Source organism: Dipodomys spectabilis, unplaced genomic scaffold (assembly GCF_019054845.1).
Source record: "Dipodomys spectabilis isolate Male_0828 unplaced genomic scaffold, ASM1905484v1 ptg000006l, whole genome shotgun sequence".
Classification (NCBI taxonomy): domain Eukaryota; kingdom Metazoa; phylum Chordata; class Mammalia; order Rodentia; family Heteromyidae; genus Dipodomys; species Dipodomys spectabilis.
The window spans coordinates 5952117-5980103 of NW_024870683.1; the positions used below are offsets into that span (position 1 = coordinate 5952117).

The following is a 27987-nucleotide window of genomic DNA, read 5'->3' on the forward strand; positions in this document are numbered from 1 at the left end:
TGATAAAACATGGGCGAGGAGGGCAAGTCTAGAAAAGGCAGCTGCTGGATTGTACAGCCACCCGGACACAAAATGAGAAAACAGACAAGCAACTCTACTTTAGATTGCAAAGACAGTACATTTTCATTGAGAACCCGTGTAGGAGTAGGAAAATTGGCAATTGACTAGATGACTCTGGCAGCCCTGGAGAAAACAGGCAACTTCTGTTCCAGAGCGGTGGTGCTGCAATTCAGAACAGTACAGCCTTTCTCCACTGTACCTCACTCAGCAAGGGCCAAGTTTGTAGACTGTAGCCGTTCGGTCTCCTGGCAGATGTTCTGCTCCACCGTGTCACACTCAGCTAGGAATGCCTAAAAGATACATACAAGGCAGTGAGAACTATCCAAGGGTAGTAAATCACTGCCCACATAAGCTCTGCTGATGGTGGTAAACTGTACATAGATGGAAATGGGCACCCAGCCTGGGCTCCAACATAAGGGGACATGGGAAAAGGAAGCATGAGGCTGGAGTTTCTTTTTTCTTTTTTTTTTGTCAGTCGTGGGGCCTGAACTCTGGGCCTAGGCGCTGTCCCTCAGCTCTTCAGCTCAAGGTTAGTGCTCTGCCACTTGAACCATAATGCCACTTGCGGCTTTTTTTACTTATGTAGTGCTGAGGAATTGAACCCAGGGCTTCATGCATGCAAGGCAAGCACTCTACCACTGAGCCACCTTCCCAGCCCCTTGAGTTTCTGACCAGTCCCTAGTCTTACAACTCCCTAAAAGGTAGTACAGACAGTGGTACCTTGCCTCAGCTAGGACTGTGCTAGTACTCAAATGAAGGTGGCACTGCACATATGAACTAAGCCTTCTAGAACTGTGTAATGTTCTAACCCTAGCTGCTCTCCAATAAATGTCTTTCCTAGATAGATTAAATTCTAATAGAGAGAAATGAAATGGGCTTTTCTCTGATACTCTGGGTTAATTCAGATAAGGAATAACAAAAAAGCCAGGCTATGCTAATGATCATATTTCTACACTACTCTACTTTGAACAGATAAACACACACCAATACATTAATAATATTATAGTTTGTGGTATGCTACTACACAACTCACCTGAACCTTTTTCACCAAGCCTTTCCTTTTTAACCTACTGTCTTTAAAATTTTCTGGTAGGATCTATGGAAGAAAAAGTTGACACATAATCTTTAGTGATAAACAGAAGATGCACTTTGAAAACATATTCCATACACCAAGCAAATCATAGGTCACCAATATGAATGTGACAGTCATTTTCAGGAATCATTTCTCCAGGTCTGGGTCCAAAATGGACATTTTCATAGCTTTCATCCCTATAAAAGCATCTGCTCTCCATATCTGAACCATAAAACTACTCCAGAACACAGACTTTGTTTTTTGGTGTTTTTTTTTCCTGCTGTTTCCTAGGTATGGATACTATGTCCTGGCCAGATCATGAGCTTACCATGCCAGGAAAAGTACTTCCTCATTTTTTTTTTTTTTAACCACCGTGCCCCATTCCATAGCAGCCCAAACCCAAAGCACTTCACCCTGAAGAATGAAGCATCAGGCATCAGGTTAGAGATATCATTACTGCCATTTGCAAAAGAGAATCCAGGATCTATGATTCAATAGTCACACAAGAATTCTGGTTGAATTCTACAAAGAAAATGAGTGCAGAGGAATAACCAATTATCTAAGTAAAATGAGTCTTGTGTTCTTTGAACATGAAATTATGGTCCACTTCCTACCTTCATGACTACAAATGTTGAAAGCATCCATTAGTATGTGACAAAAACCCTAGGTTGGTGGACTATGAGTGCCTAGAGATCAGGAACCATCTTAGTGTCTGTGTATTCACCTAGGACCCAGCACGACATACTCAAGTGATGGGTTTGCTCAGGCAACAGGCATATGTTACTGAGTGAAACTGACTGAAATACTGTCATAAGGAACTAAATCTTCTGAGCTGAAAATTTACTTACCATTGTGTCAATCTCCTCCAAGATCCTCATAAACTGCTCAATTGTGCCCTTTACTCTCCTGTCAAGTTTATAGAGAGCTTCGGCTTGTAAATCCTTAGCCAGAAAACCCTGTGGGGGAAATAATGCATTATTACAAGCATTCCTTGAGGCTGAAGGAAAATTCCACACCCTAGTACTGAGAAAGTAACCAAAAAACTTAGTTCAATTCAGCCCTAAGAAGCCAAGATACTACTCAGACCTATAACTTTATCTCTTAAGATAAAGGGAAAGGCTGGCCTTAGACCAATCAAAGAATTCTACCAGGCTACATGATCTCCTGGCCATTCAAATGTTTCCTCAGGCCTGGCTCCAGTGAAGCCCCTAGTCCCAAGTATATACCTGCACACAAGAAATAAGTATTAAGAGCAGAAGCTAGGGAAATGTAGCACAGTGGCAGAGTGTTTGACCTAGCAAGTGTGAGGTCCTGCGTTCGATCTTCTGGTTTTCTAGTGGTTAACTGGAGATAAGAGTCTCACGCCCGGGGCTGGGAAGGTGGCTCAGTGGTAAAGCACTTGCCTTGCATGCCTGAGGCCCTGAGTTCAATTCCTCAGCACCACATAAGCAAAAAGAAAAAAGCCGGAAGTGGCACTGTGGCTCAAGTGGTAGAGCGCTAGCCTTGAGCTGAAGAGCTGAGGGACAGCGCCCAGGCCCAGAGTTCAGGCCCCATGACCAGACCCAAAAAAAAAGAGTCTCATGGCCGGACGAGGGTGGCTCATGCCTATAATTCTAGCTACTCAGAGGAGGCTGACATCTGAGGATCGAGGTTCAAAGCCAGCCTGGACAGGAAAGTCCGTGACACTCTTATCTCCAATAAACCACCAAAAAACCGAAGTGGTGCTATAGCTCAAGTGGTAGAATGCTAGACTTGAGCTGAAGAGCTGAGGGACAGCGCTCACACCCAGAGTTCAAGCCCTATGACCAACAACAACAACAAAAAAGTCACACACTTTCCTGCCCAGCCTGGCTTTAAACCGAGATCTTCAGATCTCAGCCTCCTGAGTAGCTAGGATTACAGGCATGTGCACCAGTGCCCAACTCTTGGATTTGATCTTTAACACCATTTAAAAAGAAAAAAGGAGCGCTGGCCTTGAGCTAAAGAGCCAAGGGACAGTGCCCAGGCCCAGAGTTCAAGACCTACAACAGACAAAAAAAGAAAAAGAAAAAGGCTTTAGTGGGCTGGGAAGGTGGCTCAGTGGTAGAGCGCTTGCCTTGCATGCCTGAGGCCCTGGGTTCGATTCCTCAGCACCACATAAGCAAAAAAAAGAAAAAAGCTGGAAGTGGTGCTGTGGCTCAAGTGGTAGAGCGCTAGCCTTGAGCTGAAGAGCTGAGGGACAGCGCTCAGGCCCAGAGTTCAGGCCCCACAACCGGACCCAAAAAAAAAAAAAAAGGCTTTAGTTCTCACAGATGTGGGCTTGACTTTCACTTACTACTTTTGCTCTTGAACAAGTTACTTAAGCTATCCAAGCCTCAGCAACCTCGTCTTTATAGAAGAGACTATGATACCTACACCCAGAGGGGTTACTGTGAAGAAAAAGGTATGTAGATACTTAACATGACTCATAGCATAGACATATGCTAATAAATGAGCAGCAGGGCTCACTATTAAATTTTCTTGTTGTTCATTCACATTGCCTTCATTAATGACCAGCCAACTGATGGCATGTGTTAGAAAGCAGCTGCATACCAGCTGCTCAAGCCTGCAATCCTAGTTACTCTGGAGCCTAAGATTAAGAGGATCGAAGTTCAAGGCCAGCCCATGCACAAAGTCCATATGACTTTATCTCCAAAATAACCAGCAAAAAGCTGGCTCAGGTTTGGAAGCATGGCTCAAGTAGTAGAGTGCCATCTCTGAACAAGAAAGCTGAGCATAAGAGTGAGAAGACCTAGGGGCTGGGAAGGTGGCTCAGTGGTAGAGCGCTTGCCTTGCATGCATGAGGCCCTGGGTTCGATTCCTCAGCACCACATAAGCAAAAAGAAAAAAGCCGGAAGTGGCACTGTGGCTCAAGTGGTAGAGCGCTAGCCTTGAGCTGAAGAGCTGAGGGACAGCGCCCAGGCCCAGAGTTCAGGCCCCACGACCGGACCCAAAAACAAAAAAAAACAAAAAAGAGTGAGAAGCCTTGAGTTCAAGAGCTGGACTGAAACACACACACACACACACACACACACACACACACACACACACACACACATAAAGCTGGCTCAAGTGGTAGAGTGCCAGTTGTGAGTGAAAAAGCCAAGTAGGCAAGAGACTCTGAGTTCAAATCTCAGTAGAAAAAAAAAAGGTTTAGAAAGCCGAAATATCTGTAAAGCCTTGAGCTCATTTGATCCCTAGCACCAAGACAAACAAACAAACAAAGAGGAACTCTGAAGATGTTTATCACAGCTGAGTGTTATATACGCATATTTGACTACATATAGTAAAAACATCCAACAGTATCTAGTGATTCTAAGTCAATTCTACCAAAAAAGTTTTTTAAAGGATCTATTTTCAAGAACATTCAAAGAAGCATTACATATAATCATAAAAAATTTTTATTAGGCTAGCAAGGCACAATAGCAGACATGTATATCCCTAGCATTTGGGAAGTAAATGTAAGAGGACCTTGAGCTTCAGGCCAGCCTGGACAATACTGGAAGACCCTGTCTCCAAAAAGGGGCTTCCAACTGGGTGCCAGTGGCTCACATCTATAGTCCTAGCTACTCAGGAGGCTGAGATCTAAGGATTGAGGTTTGGAGCCAGGCAGGCAGAGAAGTCCATAAGACTCTTATCTCCAACTAATCACTCCCCCCCATAAAAAAGGAGGTGGAGCTGTGGCTCAAATAGTAGAGTGCCAGCCCTAAGCAAAAAAGCTCAGAGATAGCATCCAGGCCCTGAGTTCAAGCCCCAGGATCAGTACCAAAACAAAAGGCTCCAAGACAGTAGGCATGGCCAAGTGGTGCCAATTCAAAGTGAAAAGGGGCTCATCTAAGTGTAGTGTTGCCCACCTGCAATCTCAGTACTAGAGAGGCTAAGAGGATCAGGAGTTCAAGGTCAGTCTGGATACTACACAGTGAGACAATTATCTCAAAACAACAACAAAAGTACAAGGACTAGGAATGTAGATCAGTGGCAGAGCTCTTGCCTAGCATGCTCATGACCCAGCACTTTTGAAAAAAGACTGGGTGACAAAGACTAGAGAGAGTAAGTTCAACCATTTTATATTTATACATGATGAAATATGTAACCTTTGAAAAATATATTTTCAGACAGGCACCAGTGACTCACACCTATAATCATAGTCACTAAAGGAGGCAGAGATCTAAGGAACATCATGGATGATGATCAAGTTATGTAAGTTACCCATGCTTCAGCAACCTCATTTTTATATAAGAGATTATGATACCTACACCCAGAGAGGTTACTGTGAGAAAAAAGGGGAATATATGTAGATATTTGGCTGGGAATGTGGTTTAGTGGTAGTGTTTGCCTAGCATACATGAAGCCCTGGGTTTGATTCCTTAGTACCACATTAACAGAAAAAGCCAGAAGTGGCACTATGACTCTATGACTCAAGTGGCAGAGTTGTTAGCCTTGAGGAAAAAGAAGCTCAGGGGCAGTGCTCAGGCCCTGAGTTCAAGCCTCGGGACTGGCAAAAAAAAAAAAAAAAAAATGTGCGTGCGTGTGTAATCCCAAAAGGCTCAAAGTGGAGCTGCTAGTCTTGAGCAAAAAAAAGCTCAGGGACAGCCCTCAGGCTGAGTTTAAGCCCCAGGTCTGGCATACACACACACACACACACACACACACACACACACACACACACACACACACACACACACACACACACACACACACACACACACACTCTCTCTCTCTCTCTCTCTCTCTCTCTCTCTCTCTCTCTCAAGCCCCAGGTCTGGCACAAACATACACACACACACACACACACACACACACACACACACCCCACGTATACATACACACATTCTCAATGACATAGAAATTGTTCAATTTGCTGGCAAATAAAAGAACAATTTACAAAGTACACATAACAGCATTTTAGTTAAAAATGAAAACATATTTCAGACTTTTATAATGGTCATCTCTGAGTCAAAGTGTCTATACTATACATTAAGAGACAGATATTAAAAGCACAGACATTAAGGTCTCAAGGTCTGGGCTTGAATCCTAACAGCCAGGTACTGGATGGTCCTTTTTATAAGTCATTTTTATTTTCCGTATTAGTACCTATACATGTTTTTAAAACTTTCATACTACCATTACATATTATTACTATTTATTATTTTTCTGGTATTGAAGGATTAGCTCAGGGCCTTCCATTTGCTGGGCAGGTAGGTGAGTGCTCTATCACTTCAACCATAACTCCTAGCCCTTTTTGCTTTATTGTTAGAATAGTCTTTTTTTTTTGGAGGGAAGAGGAGTACTGGGACTTGAACTCACAGCCTCATACTTTTGCTTGGCTTTTTTGCTCAAGGCTAGTGCTCTACCACTTGAGCCACACAACTTCCAATTTAGTTAACTGGAGATAATAGTCTCTCAGATTTATTGCCTGGTCTAGCTTCAAGCCTCAGTTCTCAGATCTCAGCCTCCTGAGTAGCTAGGCATGAGCCACTGGCACCCAGCAGAATAGGGTCTTTACCTATCCCAAATAGTAAAGAGCACTTTTGCCCAAGATGGGCTAAACACCATCTTCCTATTTACACTTCCTGTGTAGCTGGAATGATAAATGCATACTACCATGCACAGCTGAAATGCGAGTCTTGCTAACTCCATCTTTTTTGCCTAGTCGGTTCTCCAATCATAATCTTTATCTCCACCTTTCAAGTAGCTAGAGTTATAGGTGTGAGCCACATGCCCAGCCTATACATTCATTACTCTTATAATTAAAGCACAAAGGTATACTCGATAGTGTTATAAAATGAAAGGGGAAATAGTTGGTCTTGGGCTATTCCTAATCTTTACTGGTTTTCATCTCTAATAAGAATTAAATAGAATAATTCCCATGTTACCAAGATCAAACTAAACCTGGACTCTTCTATGAATCAACAAAATGTTCTTCACTGGGCTAGGGTTGTAGATCTATGTGAAACACTTGCCTACCATACTCTAGGTTCAAGGTTCAACTCCAAGCACTGAAAAACAATTTTATTTATTTATTTTTTGCCTTGCTAAAAATCATACTTGGACTGTGAGAAGTCCACCTGTTCACACATGATCCTAACATGTAGGTATCCACTATGAACATAAATGGATGCTGACTGACAACGTCCTTAGAAAAAACTCTCATAGCAGTCCTTACAGGGAGACACTATTATTCTTTTTGGTACATGAGGAGACAAAGATAAACTTGACCATAATAAGAGAAAGGGTAACGGGCTGAGGATGTTGCTTGCAGTGGTAAAAAGTCCTGGATGATATCTCCAGCACAGCATTAAAAAGAAAAACAGAGAAAGGTGGAGTCAGAATCCTAACTGAGGGAGTCTGACTGCAGAGCCTGCCAACATAACCAAACATCATATCCACAAAATTCTTACAGGCAGTGGAAAGTTAAAGTTCATGAAGGAAGTTACCTGCTGGATTCCAGTAAATTCTTTATTCAACTCTTCCAGGTGGTCAGCTATCTTCTCCACAGACTTCTCCAAATGTTTCAATTTCTTTAGTTCAGCCTTTTCTTCTGGGTTATTCTAAGAAGAAAAATAAAATGAAGCCAATAGTCACCAAGAACTGTAACTATTTGGCCTCTATTGAGACTATGACCAGAATTGTGTTAAACCATTCACCTAGGAAGAATGGATTTAACTCTCCTGCTTCTTAGAAAGCAAGTCAAAGGATTATACAAAGAGGTTTTGTAGCTACAAAGATTCTATAGAGAAGAAAGATGTTAGGGAAATAGTCTACTAAGTACTAACAACTTGGGTTGAGAAAATGAAGCAAATCTAACCTCAGCTGTGTGCTGATCAACAGCCAGACTGAAGACCACAGACTGAATTTAACTATTCCTTGGTTTTGATGTTGTTTTAGTTTTGGTTTGGTTTAATTTTTCTGAGACAGGATCTCACTATGTAGTCCAGGTTGGCCTTGTTCAAATTTTCATTCCTTTCACACTTCAGCCACAGCTGGAATTATAGACATGCCCAATACAACTATTCCTTTAAATGGAATTCCTAAATGTTGTCCTATTTAAGATGACAATAACAATGACATATAACAATAAAAGTGATGATGATTAGTGTTTATTATCCTTACATGTCAGGCACTATCTTAAGCATGTTACCTGTATTGCTTTTTTAAGCCTTATCACAGCCCTTACAGATGATGAAACTGAGACTTAATATAGTAAAGTGACCTAAGGTCATACAACCCAAATGAGATAAAACAGACTTGAATTCAGAGACAGTTCCAACTGGAAGTCTAAACATTTTTTTTAAAGACTCAACCCATGGGAAGAAAAAAGAGAACAGTACTGAAGTTTGAATTCAGGGCCTCATACTTAATAGGGAGGCACTCTAATCACTTTAGTCACACCCCATCCCATGAGATTTCGAATATTTACCTTTCTTTCACCTGAACAACTGGTAGCCAAGGCCAGCAGCTTCCTGGTTTGTATACTATTCCCAATTATTCATGCCTCTTTGTGGCCAAATCAAGCTAAGCTCCAATCTCCTGGTAGTTCCAAGTCTAGATTGGATTTGTTTGGTTCCATTTTGCTAATCTCTGTCATATCTCTACTTAGTCACCTCAAGGCAACTTCATATGCTCAAAAATTCCACTGTGTCATGTGCTGGGAAGGTGGCTCAGTGGTAGAGTGCTTGCCTTGCATGTGTGAAGCCCTGCGTTCAATTCCTCAGCAACACATAAGCAGAAGGTAGCCCGAAGTGGTGCTGTGGCTCAAGTGGCAGAGCGCTAGCCTGGGACAGCGCCCAGGCCCAGAGTTCAAGCCCCACGGCCCACAAAAAAAAAAAAAAAAAATTCCACTGTATCACAGTGAAGAGCTGGCCATAGTCCTCTCTCATCACCTCAGGGAGCACTGCCTCAACTGCCACCAGATGACTTTCCCCAACTCAGTTTGGTTGGGTTTTTTTGTTGTTGTTATTATTGTTGCTTTCTGGTACCAGGTTTATAACTCAAGGCCTTGAATTTTCTTTGCTTGTTTGCTTGGCTAGCACTTTACCACTTCAACCATGCCTCCAGATTTGCTTGTTCAGATTTGTTGTTGCTTGTTCTGAAGGTAGAATAACAGACTGTTCTTACTGAGATGGCTTCAAATTGCAATCTCCTTGCATTGGAGCCACATCTCTACTGCTGGATTTTTTTGTAGTTATTGGAGATCAAAGTCTCACAGACTTTCCTACCCATGCTGGCTTTGAAATGTGATCCTCAGAGTTCAGCCTCCTGAGTAGCTAGGATTACAGGCATGAGCCACTGGCACCCAGCGTGAGTCTTATTTTTAATATCTATATGTTCATTTTAACCAAAAGACTCTTGCAAATTCCACTCCAAATAAGGAGTGCCTGCTCCAGGCACCATTTTAATCATCCTGACAATCAAAAGCCATGTTAAGATAGTGATACTGCCCCTAATTCCTACAGCAAAAGCCCAAATACTAAATCAATAGGTTCAAGAAGGTATAAAAATCAGGACAAAAAACCTGATAATTCAATCAAATTGTATAAAAAAAAGGCCTGTTGTTGGATACCATGTAATCCTAGCTACTCAAAAGGCTGAGATTCAGGAATAGCACCTAGGTCCACAGTTCAAGCCCCACAATTGGCAAAAAAAAAAAAATACTCAAAAGGCTGAGATTTCAGGATCACTGTTCAAAGACAGCCCACACTTGCTATGAAACTCTTCAATTAACCAGCAAAAAGCCAGAAGTGGAGTTGAGGCTCAAGGGGTATAGCCCTAGCCTTCAACAAAAAAGCTCAGTGAGAGTACCTAAGCAGAGTTAAAGATTCTCTCTCTCTCTCTCTTTCACACACACACACACACACACACACACACACACACACACACACACACACACACACACACACACACACGCAAGTCAAACTTAGTCCTCTAAATGGAAGTGAATGTAAAAGACTTTAGTCACTTGATTCTGACCAATACTGGTAGAAAACGTGATTTACCTTTTCCCCAATTAACATAACCCGGCAACCATTTTGTATTCCAAGTGCTGACAAAGGTGAGTCCATTTCCTTCAAAGATTTCCCTGCAAAGAGGAGAAAACTATGTCAAGTTATAGCAACTGCATAACACTGAAATTGACTTGAGAGAGAGCAAGAGGAAGGGAGGAAGGAGGAAGAGGAGGAGAAAGGAGAGGTAAGAAAGATGGGAGGGAGGGAAGAGGGAGGGAAGAGAAAGAGAAAAGGGAGGGAGAGAGGGAGGGAAGGTGAGAGCAGACCTCAGCAAATGTATAATTGTAATCATTAATGAAAAGAGCATAAATTTGTGTAACCATTTTAGGAAATGTTTGTTTCTTTTTTTGTTAGTACTGGAGTTTAAACTCAGGACTTCATGCTTGAAAGGCAGATGATCTACTATTTTAATCATGTCCCCAACCCTTTTAGCTTTATTTTTCAGATATCTCTCAAGTTTTTCTGCTAGATTGGCCATGTACAAAGATCCTCAAGCCTGCGGCTGAGATGACAGGCTTGTACCGCCACACCTAGCTTATTGATTGAGATGTGAAAACTCACTAATGTTTTTCCCAGGCTGGACTCAAACTGCAATCCTTACAATCTCGGCCTCCAAAGTAGTTGAAATCATAAACCTAAACCTGCCACACCTTGATTGCTTTTTGTTTGTTTTTTGCTTTTGAGACAGGGACTCACTATATTGCCTACTTTTGCATGAAACTTGAGTTTGTCTCTAGAGTGCCTGGGAAACAGGGGTACATAATCATGTCCAGACTTGAAATGTCAAACTCCATTACTTGTGTAATTTAGAAATGTTTCAAGAAGAAAAGAAAAAAGGAGTTGTATTGTGAAATATAAACAAAAATGCTTCCTATTACTAAGTTCCTGATAATGACTGTCACTCAATGAGATAAATCTAGCAGGTAAGAATAATAGGTGCCTTTGTGGGAGGGCAGAGAACAGGGGTGGAGAGGAGATAGGTTCTAGCACTAATAAGCATTGCCTAGTGGACCTTTAGAACCAGGCCCCTATAAATTTGGTTTAATGAAGCAAATGGTCAGATTTCTGCCATCTTTATGTCACTTCAAATCTGGCACTTGTTCAGATGTCTGAAGTCTAGTACATAGTAAGTCCTTAATAAAACTTTTGCTAAAAGAATAAATGAACAAAACTAAAATGGTTCCAATTTGAAATCTGAGAGTTACAATTAGGTATGGGTAAGCACTAACCACAGGGTCAAGGCTGAGAGAGAAATACCTACCCTTAAATATAAGCTTCTGAAAAGGCTGTGGAACACCTGTGGCCTCTTCAACAACCTGGGCCAGGTCTTGGACAACTGGTTCAAGGCTTCCCTGCTGCGGGATAACATAAAGATCGTGCTTCTCATTGCCTAGGGAGAAAGAAAATGATTTAATGAAGATAACTCTTTCACAGAAACCAATACAGGTTGATGCTTTATTATATTTTAACCAGGCTTCAAGGCCCAGCTCATCTGATACCAACTCCAAAGTGCTTGCCCCCATCTGCCTAAGTCTACCTTTCCTTTGGTAACTTGCTCAAGGTAACTTGTTTCCATTATTATAAGAACTATTCTAATGGTTGCTAACATTTTAAACACTTCAGCAGGAGAAGTTATAATAGTCTAATTTCATGAACTATCTTATTTATTTCCCAGAACTCTCATAAAGCAGATACTATTATTCCCCATTTCATTAATAATCAGTGAGTTCAGTATTCAATAAATAAAATATTAATATCCAGAATATACAAAGAAAAAACGTGAACAGGATAATCCAATTAATAAATAGGCAAACAAACTGAACAAGTAGTTCTCAGAAAAAATACAAATGGCCAATAGACACTTGAAGAAATGCAAATCAAAACCACACTAAGATTCCACTGCACCTCAATCAGAAGGACATCAATCAAGAAAACAACAACAAATGCTTGTGAGATGCAGAGGAAAAAGGAACTCTCATATACTGCTGGTGGGAATGTAAACTAGTACAACCACATGGAAATCAGTAAGAAAGTTGTCCAAAGAAAAAGTAAAAAAAAAAATCTTCCAGCAGTGCTGATGGCTCATGCCTGTAATCCTAGCTACCAGGGATCACAGTTTGAAGCCAGTCCAAGCAGAACAGTCCCCGTGAGACTCTTATCTCCTATTAACCATTCATAAACCAGAAGTGGCACTATGGCTCAAAGGGTAGGGCACTAGCCTTGAGCACAAGAGGCTCAGGGTCAGCACCCAGGCCCTGAGTGCAAGCTCCACAACCAACCAACCAAAAAAAAAAAAAAAGACCTTCCTTAGGATTCCACCTTACCACTATCAGACATGTATCTGAAGGAGAGTAAATTAATATACCAGAAAGAACCTGCACATCTATGTTTATTGCAGCATTGCTCACAATAGATAGTAAAATGCAAAAATAGAATTATCTGAGATAACCAACAATGCATGAATGGCTAAAGAAGATGTGCTGTGGAATATTACACAGACAAAGAAAAATGAGGGTGGCAGGGCTTCAGGGAAATCTACATTTTAATTTAATACAAATTCATAACTTCCTCCAAAAGAAGAAAAAGAAAAAAGAAATTATGTATTTGCAAGAAAATACATGCAATTGGAGGAAACATACTGAGTAAGGCAAATCAAGCTCAATCAAAAAGCTGTTGTTTACACTTATATGTAAACTCTAGACCTTGGATTTCATGAGCATATATTTGCATATATATATATATATATATATATATACACACACACATACATATGTATACACAATGATATACATGGAGAAGCAAAGAAGAAAAATAAGTGTGGATAATTTTTAAATACATGATAAAGCCGGGCGCCAGTGGCCCATGCCTGTAATCCTAGGTACTCAGTAGCTGAGATCTGAGGATTGAGGTTCAAAGCCAGCCCCACCAGGAAAGTCCTTAAGATCCAGGCCCAGAGTTAAAGCCCCACAACTGACCAAAAAAAAAAAAAGACAGACAGACAGACAGACATGGTAACTATATATGAAAACAAAACAAAACAAAACAAAAAAAACTCCAATGAACTGGGGGATGGAAGGATGAAGAAAGAGAAATAGGCTCTGTGGGAATGGGGGTGAGAGCTGTGGAGGAAGTAAGGAGTATGAGTAGGCAGTGGGGGAATGAGGGGTGGGGATGTACTGGTCGAAATGGGTAGTGCTAACAAGAGGATGAATGTGGTGGAAATAGATTGTTTTCAACTATGAAAACAGAGTAATGAAGCCTGTTGAAATTGTTTTGAGAAGGGAGGAAGGAAAGTGATAGAAGGAGTAAGGCAGGAAAATATTGTAAACATATGTAACAATGAAATCCTTCACTGTATAACTAATGTAAGCTGATAATTTTAAAAAAGATAATTAGTAGTTAGTTCAGTCTAATTAAGATTTGCCTACTAGGCTGGGGGCAGGGTTCTAGTGAGCCCTGAGTTCAAACCCCACAAAAGTAAAATAAAGACTTGCCTGTAGAGACTCAGTTGATAAAGTCAAAATTTGACGTTAGATCCAGCTCATTCCAAAACCCTACTTATCATATGCTTTGCCTTCTGTAGCCTGGTGGACTGGTCTTCCCTGAGTAATCATCAATGAACTGTTTTCCTTCAAATCTTTCCCACTGGGCACACCATGGGTGATGCTTAGCAAATACAAATGAAACAAAAAATATTGTTTGGAAGGTACCAACTCTTTTCCAGGTAGGTGACCTTTAGGAGGTAGTCTGTCTGTGTCCAGCAAATGACACCAAGCCTTGATGCCTCCCAACAGCTCCATGAGGTCAAGGGGGTAAAGTGTACTGATTCTGTTTAGTTTTGTGTCAACCCTAAGGAGGTTGCCCTGAGTGTAATGCTTGAACGCGTGGCACAAAAACAGAAGATAAGTCACCATATCAACACAAGAGAAGGCAGTAAGAACAGCCTAACAAAGTTTAGTCTCATCACACAAGTAGGTGTGGGGACACACAGCAGTTATACATAACATGGCCCCAAACAAGCGTGACACTAAGACCCACAACAACTGGGCAGGCACATACACCCACACAACTAGACTCACGATATTCAGATATGCTCCAACATGGACAATACAACAAATAACCAGATGCAAAACACACCAAGCACAAGGAAAGGTGTGCTCACAGAAGTCCCACAAAAAATCCAGCCCCACCGACACAGTCAAGAATCTATGCTTCACGCTTGCCAAGTTCAGAACCACACTTCGAGCCCACCCCCCTGGCCACCCGGCGCTCACTGTGGGTGACGGTCACGTTGAGCCCGCTTGCTGCCATGTCCTCGGTCTGGGTCGCCACCTCGATTGGAATCATGTACTCGCTCCGGGTCAACTTGGCGGTGGTCAACTCCCAGGGCTGGGTTACCTCCTCGGGCTGGGTCACCACCGTGGCCTGGGTCACCTCCGGGGCCTGGGTCAGCTGCGCGGTCTGGGGCACATCGGCGGGCAGGATCACTTCCGCCGTGTAGATCAGCTGTCGGGCCCGGGGCACCTCTCTTATCCGCGGCACCTCTCTGGTTCGGGGTACCTCTCTGGTCCGGACCACTTCTCTGATCCGGGCCACCTCCTCGACCCGGGCCACCTCCTCAGCTTTGGGCAGCTCCTCGATCCCGGCTACTTCCTCAGTCTCGGCCACCTCCTTGGTCCCGGCCACCTCCTTGGTCCCGGCCACCTCCTTGGTCCCGGCCACCTCCTCCGCCGTGGTCACCTCCTTGTCCTTGCTCCGGGACGCCTGCTTGCCCCGGGTTGCCTGCTTGCCCTGGGCCGCCTCGTCGGCCTGGGTCGTCTCTTTGCGCCGGGTCCCCTTCTCGCTCCGGGTCGAGCGAGGACGGCCTTTCTTCTTTACCCGCGGCCTACCGGAGCCGGTGGCGGAGCCTCTGGTGGATCGCTCATGCCCGCTGGTTGCACTCCGCAAGGAGGGACGCTGAGAGGGAGGCTGGCGGCGCTCGCCTGGGCGTTCCGACTGGCGCGACTCCCGGCCAGACCGAGGACCGCGCCGCCGGGGGCCCAGCCGCTCCCGGTCGCCTCGCGGCCTCCGCGCGCCGCCCCGCTCCGCCAGGCCCGCGCTTGTTGACCGCTCAGCGATGGCAGCTGAGCGCCCGGCAATCCTGGGGGGCGACTTCCTGGCCCCGCCCCTGCCAACTGGCCCCGCCCCCCGCGTTGCCCTCTCTCCGGCCCCGCCCAATCCGCCAAGTCCTCCTTCAGGCCCCACCCACTTAGCCAGGGCCCCGCCTCCCTCATCTGAATTCACTCTGCCGCCGCCAAGGCCCCGCCTTCGTCAGACCCTCTTTCTGCCCCTCCCAGTGCCTTGCGCCAGTTTCCCCCGGAAGGCGGAGCTGAAAACCCGGCAAAGAAGGATGAGGAAACTAGAGCGAGCTCAGTGCGCTTGCGCATGGAGGGGCCGGAAGCGGGAGCGGCAGTGACTCTACTTCCGCTTTGGGATTTTTCTCCAGTGTTTGGGTTTCTTGTCGGCTGCTCAAGATGAACCGATTCTTCGGGAAAGCGAAACCCAAGGCTCCGCCACCCAGCCTGACTGACTGCATTGGCACGGTGGGCACCTGACCATGAATAACTAGCCTCAACGCTTCCATGCTCCTGACCCCGCCCATCCCCTGTCCCCGGCTCCCACTCTTTCACTCCAGTCCTACTTCCCAGCTCTTTAAAACCTCGGCCTTCTCCATCTCCTCGCTTCATCCCTGTTTTCTAAGTCATTCCTGACGCCACAAACCAGGGATCCCCCTCCTAGCCTCATCACTGCTTCGCACCCCACCCACACTGATGCTCATTGCCCAGGCTACTCCTTCTCAGCCTCGCCTCCTCCAGCCTACCCTAGGCCTAGACGCTCTCCCTAATTCATCTAGTCCGACATTTTCTTTTCACCCTTTTTTTCATCTCTCATCCATTGCCCATGTCAGGGCTCTTTCTGTGATATACTGGGTTAATGCATGTGTACTTTTTTTTCGATCTGAATCTCCGAAACAATTCAGAACCTTGGTCTCTGAGATTAGTATCCCCCCCACCCCCCTTCCAACTAGGGAATGGCATTTGAAATAGTCTTAGCCTAGCTGGGCGCTGGTGGCTCACGTCTGTAATCCCAGCTACTCAGGAGGCTGAGATCAGAGGATCATATTCCAAACCAGCCAGGGAAGCCAGCCATGAGTCTCTTGTTTCCAGTTAACCACCAGAAAACCGAAAGTAGCTCAAGTTGTAGAATGCTAGCCTTGAGCAAAAGAGCTCAGGGACAGGCCTAGGCCTTTAGTTCAAGCCCCACTATTGACGCACAAAAAAAAATCTTAGCCTATGTCTTCACTAGACACAGGCTTATTTCCTATGCCTCTTTGTTGAATCGACGGCCTGACTCATTACCAAGGGAAATCTCAATCCAGTGATTCTCAAATTGTTTTTCTACCCCAACACTTGAGGGGGGACTTTGGGTATCAGAAACCTGGAGATGGAATGTGGTTTACAAAAAGTGTTTCTGACTGGAAATCTACACACACACACACATACACACACACACACACACACACACACACACACACACACACACCTAGAGATGGAATGTGGTTTACAAAAAGTGTTTCTGACTGGAAATCTACACACACCCCTCTACCTGAATCAGTTTCTCACCTTTCCTCATATACTTTCCTTGCTTTGCTTCCATCAATTCCTTCCTCTCCGGTCCCCTTCTGTGAGTATATCACAGTCACTATTTTTGATTTGCATTTGGTATTTTTCCCCAAGGTGGATAGCAGAGCAGAATCCATTGATAAAAAGATTTCCCGGCTGGATGCTGAGCTAGTGAAGTATAAGGATCAAATCAAGAAGATGAGAGAGGGTCCTGCCAAGGTAAGATAGGCAGCTACTGTTGTAGAAAGTACTGCAACAGCCTCATTTGAGCACCTGTGAAATAAGGCTGGGTGGTAGAGACTGGTAAAGTATAGTGAAGAGATGCTCAGTCTGGTAGAGGAAACGTGAGGGTGTATGCTTCACAGATGGAGTTTGAAGCTAGATTCTTTAAAATATTATTAGGTGTTGTGCAGAGATGTTACTATTTGATGTCTTTTGAGGCAGTGTATTTGAGGGACAGTGTATTTGGACAGTATTGGAGGGAAATTGAGGTTTGATCTTGTGGAGAGAGGATGTCAATCACAAGTCCTGAAGCATGTACATAGGAATTAGTACATTCTACTGAGAAGGTGGCACTCTGGAGAAAAGGGCTGGGTCCTGCTTAGGTTTACGGAGTTACCAAGCTGGTTAGGTTAGATAGATAATTAGACTAGTTAAAGAGGGGCATCCTGGAAAAAATTACCGATTTAGACCTATGGGGCCAATGTTCTATTACTGTCACTACACTACACTGACTAGCTGTGATAAAGTCACCTATATTTAACTAAATAGGAATATAGAAAGCTATGTTTAGGTGCAGACTGTGAATATAGAGCTACCTTGTTTTTTCCAGCTCTCTTATTAACCACTATAAGCCAGGGTATTGGAGAACCTTGGCTTTTCCTTCTATATAAGGGGTATGATATATGCTTAGAAGTTTGAAGATTAAATAAGGCAATTTATGTGACCTGAAAAGCATGTCTAGACCATAGTAGTACTCAATAATGTCAGCTATTATTGTCTGTGAGGTAATAATATCTGTTTTCCTTCATTGGAGGAGACAAAATCACATATGGACCAGTTAAGACGAAAGGATTTTCCCAGCCATCTTAGTTGATTTTTTTTTATTGCCATTTTGTTTGTGCCAGTGCTGGGGCTTGAACTCAGGGACTGGGTGCTATATCCCTTAGCTTTTTTACTCAGGGCTGGTACTTTATCACTTGAGCCAGGGCTCCACTTCTGTCTTTTTGGTGGTTAATTGGAGATAAAAGTCCCATGGACCTTCCTGCCCTGACTGACTACAAACCACGATCCTCAGATCTCAGCCTTCTAAGTAGCTAGGATTACAGATATGAACCACCAGTGACTGGTGATATAAAAGTGTTTTAGCTTCAGAAGTGAGGAGTTGGTGGGGTCATTGTTAGTTGTTTCCAAGGAGTTTGTGCTTGTTAGGTTTGGATTGACAGTGGGTGTTCAACTGGGGACTCTGCTAAGGTAATTGGATATGCAAGCATTAGGAAAAGGGAAAGTAGTTAAGGATGGTGTTATGTGGGTTGCAAAAACAGATAAAACTACACATTAGTGATATCTGTACTTAGGAAGGGAACAAAATCCAGGAGTACTATTCCTGTCTGTTCCTTTGAAGAAGAGATGTATGTGAATCTGAGGATATGGATGATTCCTTTTACTATATATGTGTTTTCTACTTACTTTTTATTTAATATGTTTTTCTCCTCAGAATATGGTCAAGCAGAAAGCCCTGCGGGTTTTAAAGCAAAAGCGAATGTAAGTTATATGCATGATCTCCTTCTCTGTAGCGGTTTTAATAAAAAGGAAAATAGTCTTCCATTTTACCTGGGTTTCATACCATTTTCTAAATGTTCTTGATTGAATTACAAATTTTCAAAATTTTGATTTTAATGACTAGTACTTTGAGCGGGTCAGGTCCATAGGGTTTGGTTCTCCATTACTTAGGTCATAAAATAGACCCTTGTTATCCCTTGACTATATGGTTCCAAGGAGACTACTATATATCTTCAATATGTGCAAATTTCAGTACTATACTTTGAACGCTTAATTCATATTTCCCATAATGCCATCCAGTGGTCTTGAAAGATATATTGTCTTTCAACCATCTAAAAATTTCACTTCACTTAAAATTTGCTTTTGGGGCACCATTTGAAAAACATGTTTTTACAAAAAGGTGGGGAAATGATAAGGTGATATTGACTTAGGATTTCTCTGCATCAGCTGAGCTGTATAATGTATGTGCAGGAAATTATTCTGTTGTTTTTTGTTTTTGTTTTGTTTTTTTGCCAGGTCCTGGGTCTTGAATTTAGGGCCTGGGTGCTGTCCCTAAGCTTCTTTGTACTCAAAGCTAGTGTTCTACCACTTGTACAGCACCACTTCTGGCTTTTTCTGAGTAGTTAATTGGAGATGAGAGTCTCATAGATTTTTTTTCCTCCCTAGGCTGGCTTTGAACCACAATCCTCAGATCTCAGCCTCCAGGGTAGCTAGAACTATAAGTGTGAACCACTGGCACACAGCTAATTGTTTCTTTTGACTTTTTTTTTTAACCACTCTTGGTCAAAGCCATGTGTATTAACTATGCAAACATGGCAGGCTTATTGTATGCTCTTTTTGGTTCTATTTGTACAATTAGACATGCTGAATATTTTCTCTTAACCATAATGGATTTTTTGTGTGCATTTCTGTGTAATGCCAGGCCTAGGTCTTGAAATTAAGGCTTGGGTATTGTCCCTGAGATTTTTTGCTCAAGGCCTAATACTCTACCACTTGAGGCACATTTCCAGCTTTTTTTGCTCAAGGCTACTACTCTGCCACTTGAGTCACACCACCACCTCTGGATTTTATTTTTGTAGTTAGAGATCAGAGCCTTACAGATTCTCCTGCCCAGGTTGGCTTTAAACGCAGATCTCGACCTCCTAAGTAGCTAGAATTACAAATGTGAGCCATCAGCCATGACATATTTATTAATTTGTTAGTTTTTATAGTACTGGGGATTACATCTAGAGCCTCATGCATGTTAAGTGACTGCTTTTTACCAAGTGAACAATGCTTTTAGTCCTTTTGTTTTTATTATGTTTTTTCAATATAGGCTCTTGTTAACTTTTCCTAGACTGGCCCTCTTGAGATCTTCTTCTGCCTCCAAGTATCTGGGATTACAGATGTCTGCTACAAAAAAAAAAAAAAAAGCCCAGCTCAGTTCATTTTGGGCTGCTGTGTGTGTGTGTGTGTGTGTGTGTGTGTGTGTGTGTGTGTGTGTGTGTGTGTGTGTGTGTGTGTGAGAGAGAGAGAGAGAGAGTCAAAGAGAGTCGTGGGGCTTGAACTCAGGGCCTGGGTGCTGTCCTTGAGCTCTTTTGTTCAAGGCTAGCACTCTACTACTTGGAGCCACAGCTCCACTTCTGGTTTTCTGGTGGCATTTCAATTTTTTGTTGTTTTGAGACGGATTTTGCTATCTAGCCCAGGTTGGCCTCAAACTCTCCATCCTCCTGCCTCAGCTTCCCGAGTGTTTGTATTACAGGCGTCCCATACCTGACTCAAAAAACTTTCCCCCTCCTCATGCCAGGGATCAAACCCAGGTCCTTAAAAATGCTGAGCAAACATTCTGCTACTGAGCCATACCCTGAGCTCAACATTGCAATTTTTAAGTATTAGTTTTTATTAATATAGATTCATTGTAGAAACTTGGGAAATACAAAAACAGAAGAAAATTTAGCTCCTTTCTTACTACTAGAAATAATCACCTTTAAAATGCTAAATTCTAGGCTAGGGTCATGGTAGATTACTTGCCTAGCAAGTGTAAGGCCCTGAATTCAAACCTTAGGACTACCGAAAAAAGAGAGAGAGAGAGAAAGAAAGAAGTAAAATGCTAAAATTTCTGGCGAGGTATTATGGTACATGCTTGTAATCTTAACACTGTAAAAAAAAGGGGGAGGGGGAGGGGGTGGCTCACACCTGTAATCCTAGCTACTCAGGAGGCTAAAGTCTGAAGATCATGATTCGAAGCCAGCCCAGGCACAAAAGTCAATAAGACTCTTCAGTTAGTCACCAAAACTACAGAAGTAGAGCTTTGGCTCAACAGGTAGAGCACTAGCTTTTAGCAAAAGAAGCTCGCCCTGAGTTTAAGACCCAGGACCAGAACTAGAAAAAGGAAAGGGGAAGCTAATTTTTTCCAGTGTTTTTTTTTCCCCCCTCTGCTTATGTATAACTATCATATTTACATAAAATATTATAGAAGAAAAGTGAAATGATAATGTCTTGATACATCATTATTTTCTGTTTAATGTTGTGTTATGGGCATTTTCTGTCCTTTTAAATATTCCATCAAGAGTCAGGCATTGGTAGCTGAAGTCTATAATCCTGGCTACTCAGGAGTCTAAGACCTGAAGATTCCTGGCTTGAAGCCAGCCCAGGCAGGAAAGCCTATGAAACTCTTATCTCAAATTAACTACCAAGAAAGGCAAAATTGGAGCTGTGGCTTAAGTGATAGAGCTCTAGCCTTGAGCAAAAAAGCTCATGGACAGTACCCAGGCCTAGGAGCTACATCCAAAAAAATGCCCCCCCTTCCCCACTCCTCCCCACTAGAATTTGAACTCTACTACTTGAGCCATACCCCACAGTCCAATAATTATAAAAACTTGGCTGGGACGGTAGCTCAGTGGTAGAGTGCTTGCCTCACATGCATGAGGCCCTGGGTTCGATTCCTTAGTACCACATAAGCAGAAAAAGTAGGAAGTGGCTCTGTGGCTCTAGTGACAGAGCATTAGCCTTGAGCTGAAGAGCTAAGGGACAGCACCTAGGCCCAGAGTTCAGTCCCCAAGACCTCCAAAAAAAAGTAAAAATAAAGAATTTAGATATGTAGCAAGACTAGTCTTGATGGCAATATGCCTGAAATCTTAGCACTAGGAAGTCCAAGGTAAGAAAATTACAAATTATAAGCCAGCCTTGGCAACATAGCAAGACTGTCTCAAAAAATACTTTAAAAATAAAATATAAGGATGGGAAGGATAAACAAAGGAGGAGGCAACAATGCTTGATATGAAATGGACTCATTACTTTGCCCATGCAATTGTAACCTGTCTACAGTATTTTCACAATTAAAAAAATATATGTATATAATTATAGAAAAAATCTATAATGTTAAGTGGAAAATAGCATTGTAACTTGACATGCAAAGGGAAAAAAAACTAGAGACTTGTGATAATTTTTTTAAGTGGAAAATAGCATTGTAACTTGACATGCATAGGGAAAAAAAACTAGAGACTTGTGATAATTTTTTTTAAGTATTTTGACCTTTTTAACTTTAAAATTATGATCAAAATACTTTGTTCCAGTAGATTTCCATCTGGCTCACATTTCCCATTCTCACTTGATTCTATATAAGGTATGAGCAGCAGCGGGATAACCTTGCCCAGCAGTCCTTTAACATGGAACAAGCCAATTACACCATCCAGTCATTGAAAGACACCAAGACCACGGTATGCCCAAAAGCACCTTTCCCATTATATTATTAGTCTTGTACTCTTTCTGAAGGGTTTTTAAAGTCAGTTTAGTCAACATGACTTGTTAAGATACTATATTTTCTACTTTTTATTTTTAGGTGGATGCAATGAAGCTAGGAGTAAAAGAAATGAAGAAGGCATATAAGCAAGTGAAAATTGACCAGATTGAGGTGAGATGTATGTTAGTTTCTGCAAGAATGAGCACTAATTTCTGTAAGATGCAAATACTGAGTGCTTGATAGGAAGAGCAAAGGGAGATTGGATCTCAAGCCTGCCATTTACTAGTGGAAAGAATTCCAAAACTATCAGTTTCATAATTGTTAATGCAGAGTTCCTAATACCACATGTAGTTTTTATGCAGATGAAATAAATGAACACCCTGACAGAATAAACACCCAGTAGTTACTTCTTTTTTTTTTTTCTTTTTTTGTTGGTGGTGGTGGTAGTCATAGAGCTCAACCTCAGGCCTGGACATTGTCCCTGAGGTTTTTTACTCAAGGCTAGCACTTTACCACTTTGAACCACAGCACCACTTCTGGTTTTCTGGTGGTTAATTGGAGGTAAGAATCTCATGGACTTTCTTACGTGGGCTGATTTTGCAATCCTTAATCCCCCTTTTTTTTTGGTCAGTTATGGGACTTGAACTGGGCCTGGGAGCTGTCCCTGAGCTCTTCAGCTCAAGGCAAGTGCTCTACCATTTGAGTCACAACATTACTTCTGGTTTTCTGGTGGTTAATTAAAGATAAGAGTCTCACAGACTTTTCTTTTTTTTTGATTGGTCATGGGGCTTGAACTCTGGGCTTGGGCGCTCAAGGCAAGCATTCTACCAATTGAGCCACAACATCACTTCCGGTTTTCTAGTTGTTTATTGGAGATAAGAGTCTCACAGACTTTCCTTCCCAGGCTGGGTTTGAACCTCGATTCTCAGATGTCAGCCTCCTAAGTAGCTAGGATTACAGGCATGAGCCACCGGTGCCCAGTTTTAGTTCCATTTTTTTTTTTTTTTTTTGGTCGGTCATGGGGCTTGAACTCTGGGCCTGGGTGCTGTCCCTCAGCTCTTCAGCTCAAGGCAAACGCTCTACCACTTGAGCTACAGCGCCACTTCCGGTTTTCTGGTGGTTTATTGGAGATAAGAGTTTCAGGGAGTTTCCTGCCAGAGCTGGCTTTGAACCACGATCCTCAGATCTCAGCCTCCTGAGTAGCTAGGATTACAGGCGTGAGCCACCAGTGCCCGGCTTTTAGTTCCATTTTTACGTGAGAAAATTAAGGCCTGGTGACATTTCTCCTCATTAAGTAATGCAAATTCTGTACTGGGGCAGTAACTCAACAGCACAGTATATATTATGGTTTGCACATACCTTGAATTTAATCCCTAGCCAAAAAAGTAAGGAAAAGAAATTGAGGAAAGAATTATTGAAACCTCTGCTTTAGAGGACTATCTGCCCAGTTGCTGAGCACAAGCCAGTCACAAGCCAAGGACAGGTTAGGGAGGAGAACTAACAGTTATGCTTGGCCTTCTGTGTACATTGTCTTTTTAAAAATTGCTCATTCCTAAGGTTCAAAGGAGAGGAAGAGAGCAATTAGAGAAAAATGGTAAAAAATAAAAGAAAATCCTCTACATTTCTATAGGATTTACAAGACCAGCTAGAAGATATGATGGAAGATGCAAATGAAATCCAAGAAGCACTGAGTCGAAGCTATGGCACCCCAGAATTAGATGAAGATGACCTAGAAGCAGGTAGGTTCTAAGAAAAACAATTATAATGTATATTTAGTTTTAGAGTCTGAAGCCTGGGGTCTTTTCTCAAATGTTAGTGAAAATTCCTATCAGGATTCCCTCAGCATTCACTGGATTTCCTCAGGATTCACTGAGGTAGAGAAACTAACGCAAGGTCCAGCTTAAAAAGCCTGGCCTTAACTTGTCCTTTCTCTGCTGTTTTTCTTTTGACTTTGTTCTATTTTCCTCTCTCAGAATAGCAAAGCATCTCCTGCATGTTAGGGGGCTTAGCACTAAAGAAACAAATAATTTTTTAATATACGAAGCTTCTACTGTAGCAGTGGGAGAAATATGAACTGCCTACTTCTTTTCCTAAATAATTCTAAAAACTCATGGTTGGGAAGTATGAGATATGGGAGCTTATCCCAAGGGAATCTAACCTAGTTTGTAGTATAGGACAGGCTCAGGACCTGTGCTAGGGGCTAGGACAAAAAAAAAGGGACACGGGAGGGGAGGGAAAAGAATTGTTGAGTAGCCTCAGAGAAAGTAGTTTCTTCTGGTGGTACTGGGGTTTGAACACAGGTCCTTGTGCTTATGAGGCAGATGCTCTACCATTTGAGAGACACCCCACACTAGAGAGAGTTTAGAAGCTATACTATAGTCTGAAAAGACAAGAGAGAGAAATGGACAGATGAAATGGATGAGATTTGATGATTGGTTGGATATGAGAGAAAATAAAGTATGCCAAAGATGTTTGTTCATTTCTATCAGGAGTAACTGGGTATATAGAGGAACCACCCCCAAACTGCATTTTCTATTAAGTAATGCCTCTCTCCCCTGCTATCCTCTCTTCCTCTCCCTCTTCCTCTGCCTCTTTCTCTCCTTCCCATTCCTCCTCCTTTCTCTACCTCACTTCCCTGTCCTTCCCATTTTATCATTTTACCTAGAACCTTTTTTCTATTCATTTTTTAAAACTTTCTGTCTTGAGTTCCTTTTTTGAATCTCCCCATGCTGTTATTTTTCCTCTTGTTTACCTCCACCTCACTTACCAGAGTTACTCTTACAGCCTAATTTCATATAATTATTATATATTATCCAACAATTTCATGCCTCCTTTCACTGCTTTCTTTCAAGTCCATCAGTGAATTAGAGAATTTGTACTTATTATAATCCATTTCCCAGCTTGAATTGTCCTAATCTTCTCATCAAAACTAGGAGCCTATAAACCTTTGGGGAATTGGTTCATTTGTGTGTTTTATTTTGCTTTTTGTTTTCCATAGATTTTATATGTCAGTTTCCTTAGAAATTTCCTATAATTGTCTTTTATTTTAAAAATAGAAGTTAATAATCCATTTCCCTTTGTATTTCAATCTTAGGCTTACCTTGTAACATTAGGTGCCAGTTTTCTTGCTTAATTTTTTTTTGAAATGATGCATATATTAATTTCAGAGTTGGATGCATTGGGTGATGAGCTTCTGGCTGATGAAGACAGTTCTTATTTGGACGAAGCAGCATCTGCACCTGCAATTCCAGAAGGTGTTCCCACTGACACAAAAAACAAGGTGAACATTTTCTGCTTATTTTTACCTAGAACCTATTTTGAAATGTGGAAAAGATTTCATGCCCACCAGACTGAGATTACATTTTTTTTTTTCCCTGTTGAGACAGTTGGCTCACATTATACTCCTATCTCAGCTTCCCAAAGAGCCAAGAAGAAAATCCCACTTTCTAGACACAGTAAATAATTACTGAGTGGATTTGTGTGTATGTTATTCAGGGCCTTGTGCTTACATCTTGCACCAGCCCTTTTCATCTTTGTTGTTTTTGGAATAAGTTCTCACTTAAGGTATGTTTGAACTGGACTGGACCAAGATATACCTATTTACATTTTCCATGTAGCCAAGGTAATAGTCACAAACCATTTCATACCTATTGGTTGAAATGGGGTCTCAAGGTTATGCCCAGGCAGACCTGAAACCATGAGCCACCAGCACCTAGCCTTGAGTGAATCTTTTTTTTCTTTTGGTCTGAGGCCAGGACAAGAACTCAGTACCTGCTGCTTTCACTCACTGGCTAGCACTGTATTAACTGAGCAATGCCTCCATCCTTTTGAGAGATTTTTTTTTTCCTAATATGAGTTAATTAAGTATAAAACTTATATGGGATTGGGAATGTGGCTTAGTGGTAGAGTGCTTGCCTAGCATGCATGAAGCCCTGGGTTCAATTCCTCAGTACCACATAAACAGAAAAAGTTGGAAGTGGTGCTGTGGCTCAAGTGGTAGAGTGCTAGCCTTGAGCACAGAAAGGCTTAGTGACAGTAGTGTCCAGGCCCTGAATTCAAGCCCCAGGATTGGCAAAAGAAAAACAAAAAGCTTAATGTGAAAGATTCTAATTTCACAAAGTAAGAAATAGGATTTTTGGTATTAATTGTGACACATTAATTAGCTGTTTTGAGCTTTCTTATTCTTTGTAAATATAAATTGCAGGTAATTTACAAGTATTTCACATAATTGAAAAAAGTAACTTAGAGGCTGGTATGTAAAAGACTTTGCAAACTTCAAACCCTGTCCAAATCTTCATAGCTGTCTTTATTTTAAAAAGTATTTTATTGCTTATAAAATTTCATTTGCTCCACCTTAGCTCTTAGTATAATGTATTACAATGTTGTTGTTGTTTTTTTTGGGGGGGTCAGGTCGTGGGGCCTGAACTCTGGGCCTGAGCACTGTCCCTCAGCTCTTCAGCTCAAGGCTCGCGCTCTACCACTTGAGTCACAGGGCCACTTCCGGCTTTTTTCTTTTTTGTTTATGTGGTGCTGAGGAATCAGGCATGCAAGGCAAGCGCTCTACCACTGAGCCATCTTCCCAGCCCCCTACAATGTATTTTTTTATCTATTGCCACTGGACATTTATAGTCTTAGTTTTTCCTTACATCCCCGTGTGTGTGTGTGTGCGTGTGTGTGTGGTGTGTGTGTGTGTGTGTGTGTGTGTGTGTGGAATATATATATATATATATATATATATATATATATATATATATATATACATTATAGTTGACAGAATTTTGTGTAGAAACTACTCCTAGCGCTACTATATTTTAAGCAAATAAGAAATTCATGTCTACTTTCAGAATATCAGTTTTCCCGCCTAGAAAATGTGGGGAGCTAGGACTGGGAAGGTGGATCAGTGGTAGAACGCTTGCCTTGCATGCATGAGGCCCTGGGTTCGATTCCTCAGCACTACATAAGCAAAAAGAAAAAAGCCGGAAGTGGCGCTGTGGTTCAAGTGGTAGAGCGCTAGCCTTGAGCTGAAGAACTGAGGGACAGCGCCCAGGCTCAGAGTTCAGGCCCCACGACTGGACCCAAAAAAAAAAAAAAGAAAATGTGGGGAGCAAATGACAGGGAATATTTTTCCCAGGACCCTTATAATTGTTTTCTGCAAGTGTTTATCTTGTACCTCTTTCTACCTTAACTTGGGGTAGGTGGTCTTAATTTTCTCTCATTGTTATTGTCTTAGGTGAGATTTTGATTTGGATTGATTAAACACTTGGAAAAAATTTTTTTTAATTAAGATTGACACTAAACCTTGATTACTTTTCACAGGATGGAGTGCTGGTGGATGAATTTGGATTGCCACAGATCCCTGCTTCATAGACTTGCATCATCCAAGTACATCATGTAAAATAAATACATATGCTGGGATTAGGAAATATTTCCAAATTTGCCATAACAAATTTAGGTTTCTTTGCTTTCTTTGAAAGAAAGTTTAATTACATTGCTCCTTTTCATTTTTTTTCCGTTAAAAACTTAATACTTGGGCAAGCTTTCTTTGTACTAAAATATGATTCTTTTCTCTTAGGGAAAACTAACTTAAAAGTAACTTTGACTTTATATGATTGTTTTTCACTTATTAATAATAATTTGAAATAAAACCATGGATATTAGACTCTTAAA

The 27987-nt window shown here is 42.0% G+C and overlaps 2 protein-coding genes across 2 annotated transcripts; one reads left to right on the forward strand and one right to left on the reverse strand.

Annotated features, from left to right (window-relative positions):
* On the reverse strand, positions 1-15581 carry Bag1 (BAG cochaperone 1). The gene is made up of 8 exons (XM_042698517.1): positions 15439-15581; positions 14430-15295; positions 11417-11545; positions 10147-10229; positions 7588-7701; positions 1981-2088; positions 1094-1156; positions 1-350 (listed from the first exon to the last, which is right to left on the reverse strand). The coding sequence occupies exons 1-8, from the start codon at positions 15579-15581 to the stop codon at positions 261-263; spliced, it is 1596 nt and encodes a 531-aa protein (XP_042554451.1). The 3' UTR covers positions 1-260.
* On the forward strand, positions 15577-27987 carry Chmp5 (charged multivesicular body protein 5). Its single transcript, XM_042697833.1, has 8 exons — positions 15577-15737; positions 16932-17036; positions 18535-18581; positions 22204-22297; positions 22420-22491; positions 23951-24059; positions 25488-25600; positions 27637-27987. Exons 1-8 carry the CDS (start codon positions 15669-15671, stop codon positions 27685-27687), a joined length of 660 nt encoding a protein of 219 aa, XP_042553767.1. The 5' UTR covers positions 15577-15668; the 3' UTR covers positions 27688-27987.

What these genes read in the sequence shown, in the direction of transcription:
- Bag1 (XM_042698517.1), bottom strand. Translation starts at nt 15,581, where the DNA reads ATGCGCAAGCGCACTGAGCTCGCTCTAGTTTCCTCATCCTTCTTTGCC. An exon ending in TTATGTTAATTGGGGAAAAG is followed by an intron (nt 7,702 to 10,146) that starts GTAAATCACGTT and finishes TTTTCTTCTTAG; the next exon opens with AATAACCCAGAAGAAAAGGC. An exon ending in TGGAGGAGATTGACACAATG is followed by an intron (nt 1,157 to 1,980) that starts GTAAGTAAATTT and finishes TTTCTTCCATAG; the next exon opens with ATCCTACCAGAAAATTTTAA.
- Chmp5 (XM_042697833.1), top strand. Translation starts at nt 15,669, where the DNA reads ATGAACCGATTCTTCGGGAAAGCGAAACCCAAGGCTCCGCCACCCAGC. An exon ending in TGACTGACTGCATTGGCACG is followed by an intron (nt 15,738 to 16,931) that starts GTGGGCACCTGA and finishes TTTTTCCCCAAG; the next exon opens with GTGGATAGCAGAGCAGAATC. An exon ending in TGAAAGACACCAAGACCACG is followed by an intron (nt 22,298 to 22,419) that starts GTATGCCCAAAA and finishes TTTTATTTTTAG; the next exon opens with GTGGATGCAATGAAGCTAGG.